Source organism: Coenobita brevimanus, chromosome 26 (assembly GCF_032717465.1).
Source record: "Coenobita brevimanus isolate Jiangsu-jjx chromosome 26, ASM3271746v2, whole genome shotgun sequence".
NCBI classification, from domain to species: Eukaryota; Metazoa; Arthropoda; class Malacostraca; order Decapoda; family Coenobitidae; genus Coenobita; species Coenobita brevimanus.
Window position 1 is genome coordinate 48691618 of NC_136979.1, and position 18372 is coordinate 48709989.

At 39.1% G+C, this 18372-nt stretch overlaps 1 protein-coding gene across 1 annotated transcript in view; it reads left to right on the forward strand.

Annotated features, from left to right (window-relative positions):
• The window catches only part of Drp1 (dynamin related protein 1), a 38333-nt gene that overhangs the window by 10466 nt on the left and 9495 nt on the right, over positions 1-18372 (forward strand). Inside the window, exons 7-13 of the mRNA XM_080268206.1 lie at positions 328-491; positions 810-960; positions 1355-1471; positions 2017-2115; positions 2660-2821; positions 3660-3731; positions 14073-14312. Coding sequence (XP_080124332.1) covers positions 328-491; positions 810-960; positions 1355-1471; positions 2017-2115; positions 2660-2821; positions 3660-3731; positions 14073-14312 — 1005 coding nt within the window. The remainder of the gene's footprint in view (positions 1-327; positions 492-809; positions 961-1354; positions 1472-2016; positions 2116-2659; positions 2822-3659; positions 3732-14072; positions 14313-18372) is intronic.

The window sequence follows — 18372 nt, forward strand, 5'->3', positions numbered from 1 at the left end:
AACATGCAAGAAGTGGTTAATGGCTACATTTAACCCTTACTGTTGGAAAAATCTTTCCTAAGTTGAGTAGAATTGTCAGAGATGGCATGAATGAAGTTGAAAATACATCCCTGGGTAAAATAGAGGGGGGGGAGGAACTAATCAACAGCTTGGCCAGTGAAATGGGCCAGACACTCGTTTGTTCAGCTCCTGGATTCTTGATTGTACCTTATGTGCATAGCCATCAGCACTTATCTTTTTGGTACCTTTTGTTATAGATGCACTTAACTGCACAAAAGCTTTGTCAGACTGCCCAATGTAATTATTTGTTCCTTCCCCCATGTACAGACCCGTGTGACAATGATGATGTCGCAGTTCCAGTCTCTGTTGAATAGTTATGGTGATGACGTACAAGACAAGGCCCAGACGCTACTGCAGATCATTACCAAGTTCAATGCTGCATACTGCCAGACCATTGAGGGCACTGCCAGGAATATAGAAACCACAGAGCTGTTTGTACTGAGTGAATTTTTCTTGTTCCATATTAGAATCGTAGATGGCAGCATTAGTTTTAAATACTGTATAGTTAAATGATGATTTATATTAGATGATGCCTGATGATATAGAGTATTTGGGTTGGTGGCATTATGTGCAGCAGTCTGAATCCTGGTGGTGATTGGAGACTGCAAGTTTTTATGTTACCAGTATCTTAAATGTAGCCAAGGATGTATATTAGTGTACCTTAGACAAATATAATGGTAAGGAAAAAGAGTGATTATGATGGTGGTAGTGGTAATATGGTGATGATGATAAAGACAACCTGCATGCAGGTGTGGTGGTGCACGGATCTGCTACATCTTCCATGAGACTTTTGGCCGCACCCTGGACAGCATCCATCCCCTGGCTGGCCTCACACAGATGGACATCCTCACTGCCATACGCAATGCAACAGGACCCAGACCTGCCCTGTTTGTGCCTGAAGTAAGTCATCGGAGGGGTGTTTTGCGTCAGTTTTAATTTTAAAGTACTGATTGTCTTTGCTCATTCAGTGTGGGTATCGGTTGATGGTGTGTGATTATCATCACTGTTTATGTTCAACTAAGAGAGGTGCCATGATGTATTATTACAGGACTTAGTTCCTGCCACTTCTGCAGATGTAGTGGTGTTTTGAGTGCAAGTGAATTCCCTAGGAAGAATTGGTCCTTTTGAGAAATACCAACTTATTTCGACTCTTATTAATTTTTCATTATGCAACACATGCATGGGGTTTCCAGATCTACGTATTGTTTCCATCTACTTTATCCTGTTAATGGATTTAGTCATTTGGAGACATTTTCTGACATATCAGTATTCTGATTCCACATCATGTTTGCAGGTGTCATTTGAGCTGCTGGTAAAGCGTCAAATCCGCCGCCTGGAGGAGCCATCGCTGCGGTGTGTGGAGTTGGTTCATGAGGAGATGCAGAGGATCATACAGTTCTGTGGCACTGAGGTAAATTGGCCTGCCAGCCTTTTCAAAGTTTGCAGATATGAGGTAGGATGAGGATGCTGTTCATTGAAGTTTTTACTTCATGGTTTCCATATCATGTGATGTGAATGTTTAAATCCATAAATCCATAAACTGTGAAATCAGCCATGTCCTTGGTGCCCCCCCATCCCCACCCCCCCAAAAAAAATTTTTTTAACGTACTTGTAGACTTATAAAGCATATGATGAAGTATGTGTTATCAATTTTTAGGGTGATATGTGCCATAGTTTAGCTATTACAGTGTCCTGAAGTGAATTTTCAAAAAAAATAATAATAATAATCACAAACCAGTTTTATGGTTATGAGACTGAAGAGAATATGTTGAAATATGGATATGCAAAGTTCTAGGTTAGTAATTGCTCTAGTTTTTCAGTAGTGACCATTAAAATGTTTAAAATTTAGTTTTCAGTCCTTCACAATAAGGTGCATGTTGCAGTCTGCTGTGGGACATCAAATGATGTTTGTCACAGTTCTTGAGTTAATAATAGTTGTTGCACTGCACATTGCAGGTACAACAAGAGATGCTGCGGTTCCCAAAACTCCATGAGAAGATTGTTGATGTTGTGACACAGCTGCTTAGAAGACGCCTTCCTCCAACCAACACCATGGTCAGTGGCCACAACTTCACCGCAATACTAATGGAACGCCTGTATTACTTTAGCACCCTTAGTCCAGTGATGTATTTTTATAGATGGAGAGACATGGAAGGGAGTTATTTGAGAGGAACATTTGGAGGTACTGTATATAGGGAGAGATGGACAAATGAGAAAGTTAAGGAGCATTGTATTGGTGATGTGATATACTGGGAAGTGTTAGGAGTACCATCCCTAGATGATATGATCATTTAGAGATAATGGAGAGCAGGAAATTAAGTAGGGGAATGGATGTGTATGGGATGGAGGGAGAAAGAGCATTGAGAGGTATACAAGTGAAAGTGGTGTGAGTTGGAGAAAGGGCAGCCTGAGGATGAGGACAAGGTGTCATGGAGGAGGTTTGTTATTGGCCACCCCTTCTTGTATGAAGTCATCTGACAATAGATAATACTGTATATAGTAAGTAGACTATTGAAGTTAGCAGCTTTATTGAGTAATATGGCTGGCATAAAGATTTACCTGCATGTTTCAGTGATTGATAAAAGTATGGTCATTTCAGGTTGAGAATCTGGTAGCCATTGAACTAGCATACATCAACACCAAGCACCCTGATTTCCGGCCTGATGCGTCATTAATGGCACCGGGAGAGGAGGAGAGGACACGTGGGGTGCCTGTACGACGACCCCATGGCAACGCACCATCAACCTACGAGTATGATAAAGTAAGACCAAGTCTGGATTTTAGGGACTTGAATGCAAAGTTAATGAGTGTTTGGCCCATTTTGTGGAGCATGCTGTTGGTTAGTTTTCACTCTGTCATCATGTTCTCACCTGTTGCTTTGTAAACTCTACCTCACCCCATCCTTGATCAGGATGAAAAGGCTGGGATGATGATAATGGGTGCTAGGATTGATAGTTGATGGAATGGGTCTATCCCACAGGCGGTGTGAAGTGCAATTTTGTGTGGAGCATTTGCCATGTGAGGTGAAGCTAAGAAGTTTGGGGCATGAGTGATGAGTGCATAGAGAAGTAAGAGGAAGAGGAGCATTTGAGAGAGGGAGGTGTGTGGGGATAAGGTAGCCTGGAGGCATTTTTGTCGTGCCCATCCTCTGTTGGGGGTTCTCAGAGGGGAGCAAGGTGTATCATCAACAGTGATGATGATCAGATGGACGTGTGGCGTATTTTTTTTGTATATAACTGTGATAGTCCTGTTTTACTACCGGTATTATTATTATTATTTTTTTCTCCACCCTGTGTATGTGAAAAAGGGGGTTATGTAGATGGTGAGGACTGCAAGGATCTGACTCAGCTGAACCAGATTGTTTGACAGTGTAAATAATAATTGTAGGTGTACCAATAGGAGAGGTTTTAGATAGATATTAAAGTTGTTTACTGCTAAGACCTTTTAAGTTGAACTAAAAAAATCAGGTGTTAGCTGGAATAAGATACACCTGCTGTGCAACCATGAACACAGGTGAAATTGTCTCTTTTGCTCTGAGGTGGTTTGTGCATAAACAGAAATTTAAACTATATTTAACTCGACCCATGCTCCATACCTAGCGTGGTGACCTGCGACGCTGTGACAGTCAGGGTAGCCGCACCAATCTCAAGGAAGCACCAGGGGAGATGAAGGTAGCTGACTGATTTTTCTGGTAGTGGTTGGTTGTGATACTGTTGCTGTTTTTGTACTGCAGAGTTGCGTTGGCATTCTACAGTAGAGGGTTGTTTGCAAAGTAAATAAGCTGTTGTGGTGTGATTATCCATTTACTAGAAAATAAATATAGGATCAACAGTTTCAGTTAACAGATGTCATCATCATCACCGTCTAACCCAGTGTTGCCCCATGAGGAATGTTGGGGCCGGGGCTGAGCAAGTTGGTCTGACAGTTAAGATGAGAGTGACCAGCCTCATTAATCCCTGAGTGGCATTATGTGAGCAATAAATCCCAACCACCTGTTGGAAATAAACCTGCATAGGCTCAATCCAGCTGGAGCGGCTTAATTACCCACTAAACCACCAGGCTGCATAATCTGGTTATATGGTTACCACCCAATATAGTAAATGGTTTCCTGGTGTACAGGAAACCATTTGGCTTGTCACTCAGTGTAGTCACCTGTAGACAGAAGGAAGAGGAAGTAATGAAGGAAAGAAAGACAGAAGGGGAAGGAAGGAATAGAGAAATTGGGCAGTCACCCGAGAGCAGCGTTACATTGGGTGAGTGGCTGGTAAGAGCCCGCAGCTTTTTCATTCTCATATTTATTTTTGGAAAAGTGGTCTGTGCATCTTTTCATCATCAAGTCCAGAAAACTGAAAAATTTTTCATATTTAATCACCCAAAAATATTTGAGTAGACACCTTGAGGCATTTATCCACAGTGCTGCTTCTCTTTGTTACCTAACCATTCTGAGACTGTGGCATGTTATTCAGTAATTGTCCAGGGATACAAGGTCACAGCATCACCCAGGTTACTACAGTTCCCTTACATAGACATTAACTTAAGCTCTTAGTCTATTTACAAACCCCCAGAATGATGATGAACACCTAAATTAAGTGGTGCTAGCTGCCCCACCAGGATTTGAACCCTGGCATTCACAGGTCAGGAACTTATTAGATAGAAGCGCTCATCATTCGGCCATTGTGGCAGGGTTAACTACCTAGTTGGTTGTAGTTATTTTGTAAAAATACTGCAATATAATTAAGATCTTATTTGATGAAATTGGATCCATGAACAGTATTGCTTTTGGTAGCTGATAAACTCTATAGTTAAGATTAGTGGATTTTACTGTATATTCCTTTGGTAGTTATGGTAACTTGGATCAGTGTATGCTTTTTCATGCTTGATTAACATTTGGTGTAGACTTTAGTGTGTTCTTTAGGTGAGGCACTCATGTCAGGTATTGTTGTAAAGATCTGTTGTAACCCCTTCTGTGTGAGAAGTCTTCCCAAAGCTGAATACAGCACCGTACTGTGTCTAGTTACTTTTGGTGTTACTTAACCCCAGTCTGCCTGACTCAGCAGATCCATTGATCACCGATAAAGCATCTGCTCCTGTTGGGTTGTCCCACAGGTTTCTTACAACATTGATGTTATGTCTGCATTATAAGGTACCATTTGTTGTACTGTGCTTCATTATGTGTTGTTCCTTATGGGCCTAATCTACATGTTGGCCACATGTCATCTGTGACTCCACCCAAACCGAATCAAAGCTGGTAGCTTTGAAGGGCTTGGTGGTGTCCTAGCTAGGTGAACTTCATCAACTCCCATGATACCTTTGATGTATGGATATCTGAAGGGGGGGGTGGGGGGACCTGTAGTATAGGTTCTGGAGGGAGAGCCTTCTTGTGGTGGTTCCATGAAGCATTGGTGATGAGGACCATCAGCAGTAGTGATTGTTACAACTGCCTGGGGGACCAAACTCCCTTATCTGCCATGTGTCCTGTAGAGAAGACCTGGTCAGCCTGGTAGAACAGAGTCGTCACATGTGGGCAGTTGCTTCCCGCATCAATTTAATGACCTTGTCTAGTGTTGGTGGGAATTAAATAATGTGGGGATATAATGATAAGGTTAATTCCTTCACTCTGAGAGCTCTACATCATAGTTGAATAATGCTGTCTGATGGGAGAGAAAAAAAAAAAAAAAGTATTAGTTCTGAAGGAGTTGAAGGAGAAAGCTTTCAGCTGTTTTATTGTGAGATCTCTCCTGAGCAGAGTTAAATGCAGAGGAGTTTTTCGTAATACGAGGGAGATCAGATTTTTAACCCTATCAGGTTTCTGTGCTGGGCAGATTATGTCAGTGCTAGAGTCAGCCACTCTTGCACTGACCCACATCTTTGCACTGTGGTATTTTTCTTTGATCGCTTTGTGTAAATGCACTTTTCATGATAGAATGTTGTTTTTGGTGTCATTTTAAAGCTGGGCAGTTTTACTTTAGTATGCTCAAAAAAGGAAAACAATGAAAATGGAAATTAAAAATGATGAGTTGAAGTTAGACTTAAGCCAAAAATTGTGTACCTTTACGTATAAAAATATTCGGTGGGGAAAAAAACTAATAAAAGTACATAAATCCAGTTTAAACTGTGCAAAACTGCAATAAATTACATTTACAAGGATATGTAGATTATGATTATTTCTTCATTTTATTGCATGGTAAAGTGAAAGGAAAACGAAGCACAATTTGATTCTTGGCTGCATATTCAATTTGCAAACTTTTTCTTTGATTGGTCAGTGTAAATACACATTTTACGATAGGATGTACTATTCTTTTGAGGATGATTAGTTGTACTTTATCGTAGTATGTTCAAAAAAGGAAAACAAAGAAAATAAAAAATCAAAATGACAAGTTAAAGTTAGGCTAAAACCAAAAATTTTATACCTTGCTATAGAAAAATATTTGGGGAAAAAAAAAAAACTAATAAAGATATATAAATTTGGTTTAAACCATGCAAGGCTACAATAAATTACCTGTGTAATGATATATAGTTTATGGTAATTTATGCATGTAATTGCCTGGTACAGCAAAAGAAAAAAGATGCTCAATTTTGTATGATTCTCAGCTGCATATTCGCTCAATGATCTTTTTCTTTGATCGATCTGTGTAAATATTGTTTTCATGATAGAATGCTGGTTTTGGTGTCATTTTAAAGCTGAACAGTTGCACTTTATCACTGTATTTCAAAAAATGTAAACAAAGAAAATAAAAAGTCAGAATGATGAGTGGAAGTTATGCAAAAATAAAAAATTTTATACCTTGTGGAAAAATATTTGCCAAGAATGAAGTAAGAAAAAAAACATGAGTCAGACCAGCTGTGCAGTACCCACCTTGCATAGAGCAACCATTCCATGACATCATGCTTGAGAGTATGACATGTAAACGTGGTTTGTGGTGAATATTTTACAAAATTATCTTAAAATGACACACAAACACATCATCAGAATCTCAAATGGGTTAATGTACTGTATAACTAATTTTAGTGCTGTGATATGTAACCCAGTTCATAGTTCATCCTTGTGTAGAAAAAGTAGTGCAGTGTCTCATTAACCCCTTCAAGTCTCTCAGCCACGCTTGTGCCTTTATCGGTACAGGTCTCCTGGGTCTCCTGACCGCAATCGTGGCTCGCATATTTGAGCACATCTCAAAACTGTGGCAGAAAATTGGTGAATGTTATCATTATTTCTCTCAATAATTGCTCATTTCCAGGGTATAAGACAATCCAGTTGAGAAGATATAAGACAAATTTATGATTTTAGGTTAGTAGGAGTATTTCTGTATTGTTTAGTACACAGAAATGCATTTATTTGTGACACCAATTACTACGCAACTTCCCATCGTTACTACAGCTCTTGTAAGTAGAACCCTAGTGTTTTGTCGACAGATGCACATTAGTTCCTTATGAATGAATATTATTTTTTCTAAATTTACAAACCTTGATTTTTTGGTCAAAAATTTGATTTTTCAGACTGGATGTATGGACCTATTTGCTACCCGAAAGGGTCAAGTGTTGAATTGAGAAGAAAACCAAGCATAGTTTTTGTTATGTAACCCCAATCTGTCTAATTGAGCTGACTTATTAACCAGAGGCAAGCAATTGCTTCTGCAGGGCCCTCCCGTGCAATTAAACAGTGCTCCCTTGTAGCTGACAGCACCTTGCCACCGTGAGATGCAGGGATTAGTGAGCAGGTTTGGTTCTGGGATGGATTGTGCTTTTGCAACTTTTCACCCAGTTAACAGGGGCATCATAGTAGGCTTCACATAATCCCATTACATGGTTATATGGTTACCACCCAATGTTTTATAATGTTTTCTTTGTTATATAGAGCTACCTGAAGTGGAAAGAGGATTAAGAAAAAACATCTTGGTGATCATGATGCTGGAAGTTTGTGCTTTAAAACTGTTATTGTCATTGGTTTTAAGGCACTGTATATAGTTTATTGATACTGTATTTAATTGGACTTTAGTTTGGTACAATACATTACTTTTGTGATGCTTTTTTTTTTTTTTCTGCTTAAACATTTCCAGGTTATTTTTCACACAAAGTCTTCCTTATATTGACTGTGTGTGTGTGTGTGTGTGTGTGTGTGTGTGTGTGTGTGTGTGTGTGTGTGTGTGCTTTTATTTGACCCTGTTTTTGAAAGTCCAGTAATTAAACAAAAAAAATCCTCTTTCTAAATTCCAGTGTTACCTATAAAGCCGAGCTGCCAGTTTCTCCCAGATTAAATTACAGTATGTTAACCAATTGTGATATTTTAGAATTCCTGTCTTACTGGTTGCCACTGACCTGGGAGGTACGACCATAATAGTGAAGTGTGGTAACAAGTTTGGTAATTAATCACACAGTCATCACTCTTAGGCAGGGAACATTCAACTGCAAGAACAGGCAATTTATGATCTTTCTTCTGAATGACAGTACATATTCAACAGTCCAAGCTGAGACTCTTTCAGTGTTACACATCTTAGTACATATCTCAAATTTCTTTTTTCCCAACACCTTCCACAGTTTCCAGCTGCTGTTGAAGTAATTTAGCTGGTGTTGGCACTTGGTTTAGCTTCCAGTCCATAGAAAACATCTGCTGTACCATGGCCAACCCCAGTACAGGGATTCTTTGAGAGGAAGCATGACATCATTTTTATATTATGTTATGCCGTACGTATTAAGATTGCCTGTACTGTGATGCCCCATCTAATAATTTCAGCTTGAGGACAGGCAGGTTGTTAAGTTTGCAAATGTAGATCCAGATGAGTTGCATGAGAGGGATGGGAAGAAGGAAGGCAAGGAGCACAAGATACAGCACACAGTAGCATTTTACAAGTTATGGGCTAAATTAACTAAACAGCTAAATAAGAAGCCCCGAAAGGATGAAAAGACATCTGTAAAGGATAAACAGGCATCTTTAAAGGATTTAAAGGTCAGGAATGCGAGGAAGGTTCACTGGAAATTTTGAAAGTCTTATTGGGTAGATGTATTAGCATTGGAAGCCTCTAGGTTAGCAAAGTTATTCCCTTCAGTCCAATGATGTGTTTCTTAAATTATTTGTGCTGCTTCCAGACTCATATATTTTGTTTTGGATAACCCTCCTGTCACAGAGGATTAAATTAAGGCTGTATCCAACCTCTTGGTTAGAAAGCCTTTCCAAAGCTGAATGAAATTGTCTGTGGATGACAAGAATATTATAAAACATGTCTTTGGACTGAAGAGGTTATCACTGAAAGCCTGAGAAGGTAGGAATATTAATACAGGAAGCCAGAAAGGTAGGAATATTAATATTGGAAGACTGGAAGGTAGGAATATTAACCCTGGAAGCCTAGAAGGTAGGAATATTAATACTGGAGGCCTGGAAGGTGGTAATATTAACACTGGAATCCTGGAAGGTAGGAGTATTAGCACTGGAAGCCTGGAAGGTAGGAATATTAATACTGGAAGCCTAGTAGGTAGGAATATTAACACTGGAGGCCCAGAAGATAGGAATATTAACAATGGAAGTCCAGAGAGTAGGAATATTAATACTGAGAACCTGTAAAGTAGGAATATCGACACAGAGTGTGTATAAGTTAGGAATGTTAATACCGGTAGTGAAAGCCACTTGGGGTAGGAATTTATCACTGGTATATTGTGCATTACATCCCAGTGCCTTTTCATTTTCTTCCTGCTACCACCAGACAGTTTTAAGCTTTGGAGAGGCTTGCAGAATTAGAGAAGTCTGAAATAATCCTCACACACCACTGTACTGTCTTTAGCTCGGCCTAAAATTGCAATCTTTAATCTTGAATGCTAAGTTTTGGGAATAGATCAACACTAGAATGTGTTGCTAGTCACAGAGTATTGCTATGGAAAAAATGAAGACCCATAGTGTTTGTCCATTCCTGTCATTAAGCCATTTGAAGTAAGCTGCAAAATGAAAAAAATATGGTCCAAGTTAAGGTAAAAAGAGTGTAGTAGATGTGTGCTGTATGCAACAAGTTTGATAAAGTAATTGGATGTTGGTAAAAGTAAAATAATAAAAAATGTCTTAAGACTGAAGAGACTAATTCTTTCAGGCTTAAGATGTACATTTAGTGTTAATCAAGCTAACACTAGATGATTTAGTCATTGTAGAAAAGGCTATATCATCCCCTTTGTTTCAAGAACTCTCTACACATATAAACAGCAAAATTCATTTATCTCAGAAATGATCAAAGCTACAACAACCTAAGCATATTGTCGGAAAGCTTCCCCTACACTCCTGATGAGGCAAAAAAAGATATCATGATAGATGGATAAAAATTAAGTGACTTCTCTTAAAATTCTGTTTGATTGCCAAAACAGAGTCTTAGACATTCTTATCCTTCCATGTTATTGGAGAACTAAAATAACATTAGCAAGGTTGCCTGCTTGAACATAATCCATATTCAAATGTGGATGATTATGACTGTCAGAATATTCTTCACAAATGGAAGTGTCAGAGGGGAAAGGAAATGGGCACTGAGGATGAGGAAGTGGGTGGGATGAGCTGAAATTGTGGTGGAGAGTGAGATTTATACCCTATGAGCATCGGTGCTGTAGAATTAATGGTTTCAGTGATTGACGGTTTATTTCAAAGTTTTCAGCAAGAACAAAGTAAACTCATGTTGCTTCCATTTACCTGGCCTCTTGCAACAGGTAAAAACAACTCCATATATTTTGCAGCTCACATTCTGTGTGTTGGATTAACCCATTCAGAGTTACCAGTGTCTACCCTGCATCATAACTTACATCTCGTAAACCTTTTCATACTTTATGTTGTGTACTTTTTACATCCATTGGTTGCATTGCCCATTTGCGGTTTCACAACACAGCCAAAATGTCTGTGTTGCTCACTCCAGAAGACTGAGCCATCTTGGTAGCATACAGAAATAAACCTGTGTAGTGTACAGTAATATATTTGGATCTTCTTGTGTTTTCCATACTGTGCTAGCCAACTTAATTGTTTCAGCTTGATGACTGGGAGGCTATTTCATTTCAGGCTGATGACTGGGAGGTTGTTTCCCAGTCTGCCATTACTGTAGGTCCAGAATGGTTGTGCGATGGGGATGGGAGTGTGGTGGCTGAGGAGCAGAAGGCATCACGGAAGAAGGGGTGGCACAAGTTCTGGTCTAAAAGTACAGAGTCGTTGTATAAGGCATCTTTGCATGATCAAAAGGTCAGGTGTGTCGAGAAGCTTCACTGGATATTCTGGAATTTTTCCGGGATAGAAATGTTAATATTGGAAGCCTCTGGGGTTGGAATATTAATACTAGAACCCTCTTGGGGTAGAAATATTAACACTGGAAAGCTTCTTGGGGTAGGAATTTCAACACTGGGAGCCTCCATTAGTAGGAATATTAACACTGGAAGCCTCTGGGGTAGGAACATTAACATCAGAAGTTCCTAGGGCTAGGAATATTAACACTGGAAGCCTGTAGGGGTAGCAGTAATGTGCTTGTATCCCATAGTTCCTTCTTTATTAATGAGATCTTCCTTGTTTAATTTTTGTTTTGGAGAGACTTTCCACAATTCTGGAGGCACATCCGGTTCCCCTAAGTTGACTGAAATCAGTAGGTGGTCGGAGAAGTGTAATAGAAAATATGACAGATTGAAGAGGTCAGCCCTTTCTGCTTGATATATATTTTGTTATATTCAAGCTGCTGGGTGCTGGAGAGGGACACCTTCATGTGGTGGCACCAGTATAGCCAGGTGGCTACACTACCTGGTTACACAGATGCCCCTCAGCTTCCATGTATCCCCTGAAAAGAGTATAGCGGACTGCAGAAGGGCAGCTTTAGCCTGCAGTTCACTAGGTTCACATTCATATGAGCCTGGAGTTGCAACTACTACTACTACTATTTAAGCTACCATCAGACCATTTTATTCTGCTTAAGAGAAGATCCCTAGTAGTGAAGGGATGTAAAGAAGGCTACAGCATATCCATCCCCTCAAGTTCGAGAAGTTTCTGGTAATCTGAACAGAAATGTTTGGAATAGCAAAAATTGGTCACTGGATTGAAAGAATTATGGTTATACACATAAAACATCACTTATGCTATATTGGGTATGTTTTCACCTGATGGAACTGGGCCACTTCCCACAGCTTAAATATTAAAGTGTCTAGGGGGAAGCAGTGGCTGAATCAATATAGAGGTGGCCTCCTGTCCTAATGGACCCAGGTTTGAATCCTGCCTGGGTCAGGGAACAAGGATTTGAATTACATAAAGCACTCTACTGATCTATCAGAAAACCCACCTACATATCGTAAAAGTACCCTCACTAATACCAGTACACCAGTTCTGTACGAGACAGTCCTAGCGTGTATTCAGTATGAATGGTGGGTGTTAGCGCCAAATGGTGATGTTTGAAGGTGTATAGAATGTAGGAGGAAGACTGGGCCTCAGGAACAGGCTATGAAGCATATATATACAGTATATATATATATATAAAATCCATAAGGGGTGGTTGTTTGTCTTTGAGTTAGTTGTTTTATGGGGTGGTTTTGTGAAATTGGATGAGCCTTATTTATGAGGCAGGGGTGAGTCTCCTTGTTTACTGTTCAAATCTGATTACTAACGGCCATCTTTGTAGCAAAATTAGGCTTGTAGTTTGGGTGGGAGAAAGCATACCTTCTTCTTCACTTTGACTTAGCTCAGATATTCGTCCTTTTGTAGCTTATTTTGCATTTCAGTGGTAGATAAGGACATTACCACGGCTCTACATCTTTCCGTAGCACATCTTTGTAACTAGCACCAAATTCTACTATTAATCACTTTTTACACCTTGGCATTCAAGATGAAGAGATGGTAGTTTTAGACCAAGTTAGAGGAAAAAGAGTAGAGTTGGCGATTACAGTATGTACCAGTAGTATTTTATTTATTTAGCAAAGTATTGTACATCTTTACCTCTTGAATCCAGTGACCTTATTCATTTTTTTTTTTTTACCTCGGCACCTAATGGGATCTTGTTCATAGCTTAATATGTTCATCTGTATTTGGAAGGGGCAGCGCGTGTAGGTTCCCAGCATTTGGTTCCTTTTTCTTGTACTATAAAAAAGTTGCCTATATATTCAGGTTTGTTTGCACAGTAGTGGAGTATGTAGGCACCTGTTATGTATCAGTACTGTATTTAGGGAGTGGTTGTAGGTTGAAGGTTGCAGTAGTTGTGTTGGAGTTTATCAGTGTGGCTTTGGGTTGTGTTTTGCACATTACACTTTAATAACCTGTTGTGTGTTGTTGATGTTAATTATGTTGATATTAAAGTGATATAATTGGCTTTGATGAGATGATCAAGCCGTGATATGAAAAATAAACCATGGAGGGAGAGGTGCTATAAGCCTCGTGTGATAACTATGATATGATCCTTAATCCTCTGAAAGTGTACAGTACAAGATGTGTTACTTATATTAGTTATGTTATCATTGTTTGATCTCTTGTTGTATTACCAAAATAGTACTTAGGTGAACATCCGTCCGTACTGTGCATCATTGCTCATGTTATGCAGGACACATCAGGATGGGGTGAGGTACAGGGTAAGGTATACTGTATATCTGCCACAAATGAAAAAGCTGAGACTCAGATTTTATAAATCTCATCACACATCTGAGATTTCATTTGTCCCAACACCAGGGAAGCAATGAGCTGGTTTTGGCTTCCAGTCCATAGAAAATATCAGCTGTAGCTTGTCCATCCTTAAAATGAAATTTCGTGAGAGAAAGAATGGCATAAACTTTAAGTACAGTATACGTAAAACTGATGTTTGGTAGTCTGTTGGGTCAAGGTACTCCAGCTAGGTGAGACCCATTATGGTTTAAATCTGAGGGCTGGTTGGATTTCATTGCTCACATAATGCCACTCTTGGGTGAGTGAGACCAGTCACCTTACCTTAAATGTCAGGACAGTTTATCTTAGCCCTAGGCCCCTTTGCTCCTGGTGGGGCAAAAAAGAAAGAAATGGTAGTTTGGTGGATATAACTAATGCAGGGGACCTCGACTCACAGATCCCGTCACGGCTGGTCAGTGGTGGTGGGGGCGAGCCGGTAGCCCAACGTCCCACTGCTCTTGAAGGCATGACCGCGCCGTTCTCTCAGACCACCACTACCACCGCCACCAACAGCTCTACAGCCCAGCAGAACTGGTTTTCATCACTAATTGCTGGCCCCAGAGCTGATAGTTCTGTCACAGCCCCCAGCAAGGAGCAATCACGTGAGACTTCACCCAGCATGACGCCCACGCATCAGGTAACATGGGGCAGGGGAAGGAGATACCACAGAATGTTCAATGGTAAAGTTATATTGTACGGAAATTAGTTAGTAGAGTGAAATTTTCGATTGTAGGAAAATTAACACAGAAAAGAATAAATTGTATGAAAATTAGTCCATTGAAGGGAATATTGGATTGTAAAGGAAATTGGCTATGGAAGGAAGTATTAGATTGCTTTGTGTGCAGAAAGGAATAATAGATTTTAGAAACTTAGCCAATAGACTGTAACATAAAATGGCCAGATGAAAGAAATATGTGCTTATGGTTTTTGCTTGTGAGTTGGAACCAAAATTTTGAAGGTTATTAGAAAGTGTGAATGATTGTGTGGCTTATTTTTTCACAGGGCATGCTGTTTAGTTCTGATTTTGTTCTCCCTCTTTGTTTCCGGCTCCTGCCTCGCTTCATATCATCAGTAGGAATTAAGGTTGAAATGATCACAGTGTTTAGAGTGAGGTCTGGCGATCTAAGCCATCATATGAAGTAAAGATCAAGGACCCCTATAACTCTTCTAAGCTGAAGCTTTTTGTAAGATTGCTTGTACAGTATGTTTGTTTGTCTCCACATATAAAGCTACCAGGTGCTTCACAGAGTGCACAAAAAAAAAAAAAAAAAAAAAAAAAAAAAAAAAATCATATGCAGTTGACAGTTGTGGAGGGTTGCTTGTATTGTGAGTTGGTTAGGAACTGCTTAATTACAACCTAAGGTGGTGCATGCATGGGTTGGAATCCACAAGAGGTTGTTGTTGTGATTGTGGTCCCTGGTTCATCTAGATGTGAACCTGCTGGATTGCAAGCTGAAGTTGCATTTGGTGTAACTGGGACAGGTTATATTGGTGCCATTGTGTGAAAACTTCCCTTCTCCAGCACTGGTCATTGTAGTGATGGGGTTTAGCAAAAGTTACATGGGGGGTATGAGCAAAACGTATCCTGAATTAGCATGTAGACTTTCATTTACCCAGTTTGGTTCCATTTAATACCATTTACAGCCATATTTTTTTTTCATACTGTATTGTTTCATTAATACTTAAATGTATCTTTCCTAATTTGTCTTTTAAACTCCAATTAATTACTCAGTGTGATTTTGCCATATTTTTGCTTTTTATGTTTTCTTTGGTGAATGCTTACCAGCAGCACAAGTATGTTGCATGTATATCAGGGTTAAAACTTGCTCCTTTGACTCACTCTCACCTGAGGAAAATTGTCTGGTGTTAGCTGGAATACTGTATATAGTAAATCTAGAGTTACCACTTGAGCATTAATGGTGGCACACAGTTAGCTGGCAGCCGCTGGAATGTAATACTGCACAGTACATGACAGGGTTAACTGTTCACTGGTTTGTTTTGGTGATCTCATGTATGATTGAACCCATTTTTATTTATTTATTTATTTTTTAATTATTTCTTGGCTGTTAGATGATAATTTTATGTGGATTAGAAAGGTCAATTATCATTTGGAGTGTGGAAAAAGAATGATGTCCTTTAATTCCATTGTGAGTGAGGCTCTTTTTTTATTATTATTATTATTATTATTGCCATCTCTGTGACACTATTCAGCTTAGGGTAGACCTTTCAGATTACAGTAATAAATTCTTCATTTTCTTCTTGAGTCAAAGAAAACCATTGGGTGACAACAAGATTAACTTAAAAGGACATAAATTCAGGGGGTTTTCATCCCAAAGAGGTCCTTCCCGAGAGAAAGAAAATTTGTGTTGGGCTGCCAAGAATAGGGTGGCAAAAACATTTCTGTAGTAAGGGGGTTAGTGGATTCGTTAATGAAGAATGATTTGGGTCAGTATTCTAAATATATATATATATAAATACAGGGTGTCCACACATTCCTGCTGGATTTACAAAACATTATATCATGTAAAAACTTTAACATATTGAGATGCAGGATTGCAGGTTAACCTTAATAAAACGTAGTTACTGTTTCACAAGGGGGAAAAAATGCATCTCAGATGTACAGTAACGTTTTGGAAATCCAGCAGGACTTTGTGGATTCCATTTACATTCTAAATTTCCTCATGCTTTCAATTTAGTTCATTTACTGTGCTTAATCACATTATTAATTATTATAACCTTTCCAAAGGCATTTTTCTTCTCTGAGAATTAAACTAATTGGTTCTTTGCCCTTCTTTCTCCCTGCTTCTGCTTGTGTGCATATGTATGTATGTGTGTGTGTGTGTGTACGCATGGGAAACATAGGAAGTTCCCGAGTCTGCTGTCAATTCGCTGACTAATTCGACTGAGGGGCCGGTAGAGGTTTGTGCTCTTGTGATAATAAGACCTTGTTATATGTCATCCCTTTTTATATTCTTTTTTAGCATTAAATTGACAGAATTGGAAAAGAAAAAATCAGCATTAAAATTCAGTTATTATATTTTAAACAACAGTATCAGCTGTAGGAAAAAAGTTGTGTTATTTTGAAAAACACAAATTGTATATAACAAGGACTTTGTGTATTTTGGTGGTAGCTGTTACCTGTATGTAGCAATGTTGATGTGTTCGTAGCGTGACACCATGTTCTATCCACTATGAGTTGTAGTGTGGAGGGATTAGGAGGCTTGTTAGCACCTCTTTGTTTGTGGTTTATTTTGAATACGTTACACCTTAATATTCTCATTTATGGTATTGATATGTTGGTAGTACTGGCAAAAATTGCGTTAACATGTAAGAAAATACAGATATTAAGAAGTCATATATAGAAATATGTTGGTTTGAAGTTGCTGTGCAGCCTTCTTAGCTGATGACCATACAGGCCTTAGTTCATAGGTCTGTATTCTCAAAGGCTAAAGATTTTCAGCACCTCTTCTGCACCATTTCATTGATGCATATGACACACAAATATTTTCCCCTATGTTCTTTGTGCATACAAATGCCCATTTGTTTTAATTTAACAAGAGATCAGTAACACCTTTCAACTCAGTTAATGGCCAGATGTGTATGAATGTTAACCAAGGAGACTCATTCCTGCATCATCACTAATATTTTATTGAATTTCATGCAACCACGACTTAGTATTCAAGTTCTAAGGGTAGCCCAGTTCTGTCAGATGGAAGCAATCTAACTATACCTGTGATCATTCTGTTAAAACAAGGAATTGCATTCATCTTCCAAGTGGATGTAACATGGTGGTCTTCCCATTATTTTCAGTAGTTTTATTATTTGTTAGTTTGGGACATGTGGAAGGAATTGTGTTGCTTTTCAGAATCTGTGACTTTATCTTCACTCGTCTGTCAGAACTCCTCAGCGAAAGTTTGAATGTCTGTCTTTGGAATTTCTTGGTTCTTGTTTCCAGGTCTACTTCTCCCTTGTTTCTTGTTTTCAGTGTTTCAGCCTGTGACGTTATTCAGTATTGATATACAATTTTGCAAGGGAAATCACCCTCTCTTCCTGTTCACCTTAACAAGTTGAGCTCATGGTCAAGTATAACAAAAACTCCCCAACACCAGGACTGGACCCGATCACAAGCATCCACCCATAACACCTCCATCCCATAACCAAAATTACCTGCACTGAAAATTTAAACTATTTGAGGGTGACTGCAGCTAATTAAATTGACTTCCTTCAGTACCATTTCAGTGAAGTCTCACTGCATGCAGGAATTTCACATAGTAATAGAGAACAGTTTTGCAAAGCTCCTTTTTCCCTTTGAGTGTTGGATGCTTCTTTCAGCTAAATAAAATGAAAATTATTGCAACCAGAATGAAATCGAAAAATGTCCCAGATTTAATGTAGAAGTTACCTAGTTATTATTGTGTTTGCCATTTTTTGACTTGTAAAATTGCGTACCTTTTCTTGCTGTACTCACTTAACATTTGAATGCTGCAGTATTGTTTCTGTAATTGCCTGCTGTTTTGGCTCCAGTCTCTGCTAAATGTGAACCCAGTGGACTGCAGGATGAAGTTGCCTTTCTTCTGCAAGCCACTGCTTTTCATTCAGAAGACATGGAGGGAGTTTGGGGACATTTATATGACTAAGCATTGGAGTTGTGCTAGTGCCATCACTTGGAGGTGTTTCTATGTAGCGCTCACTTGTTT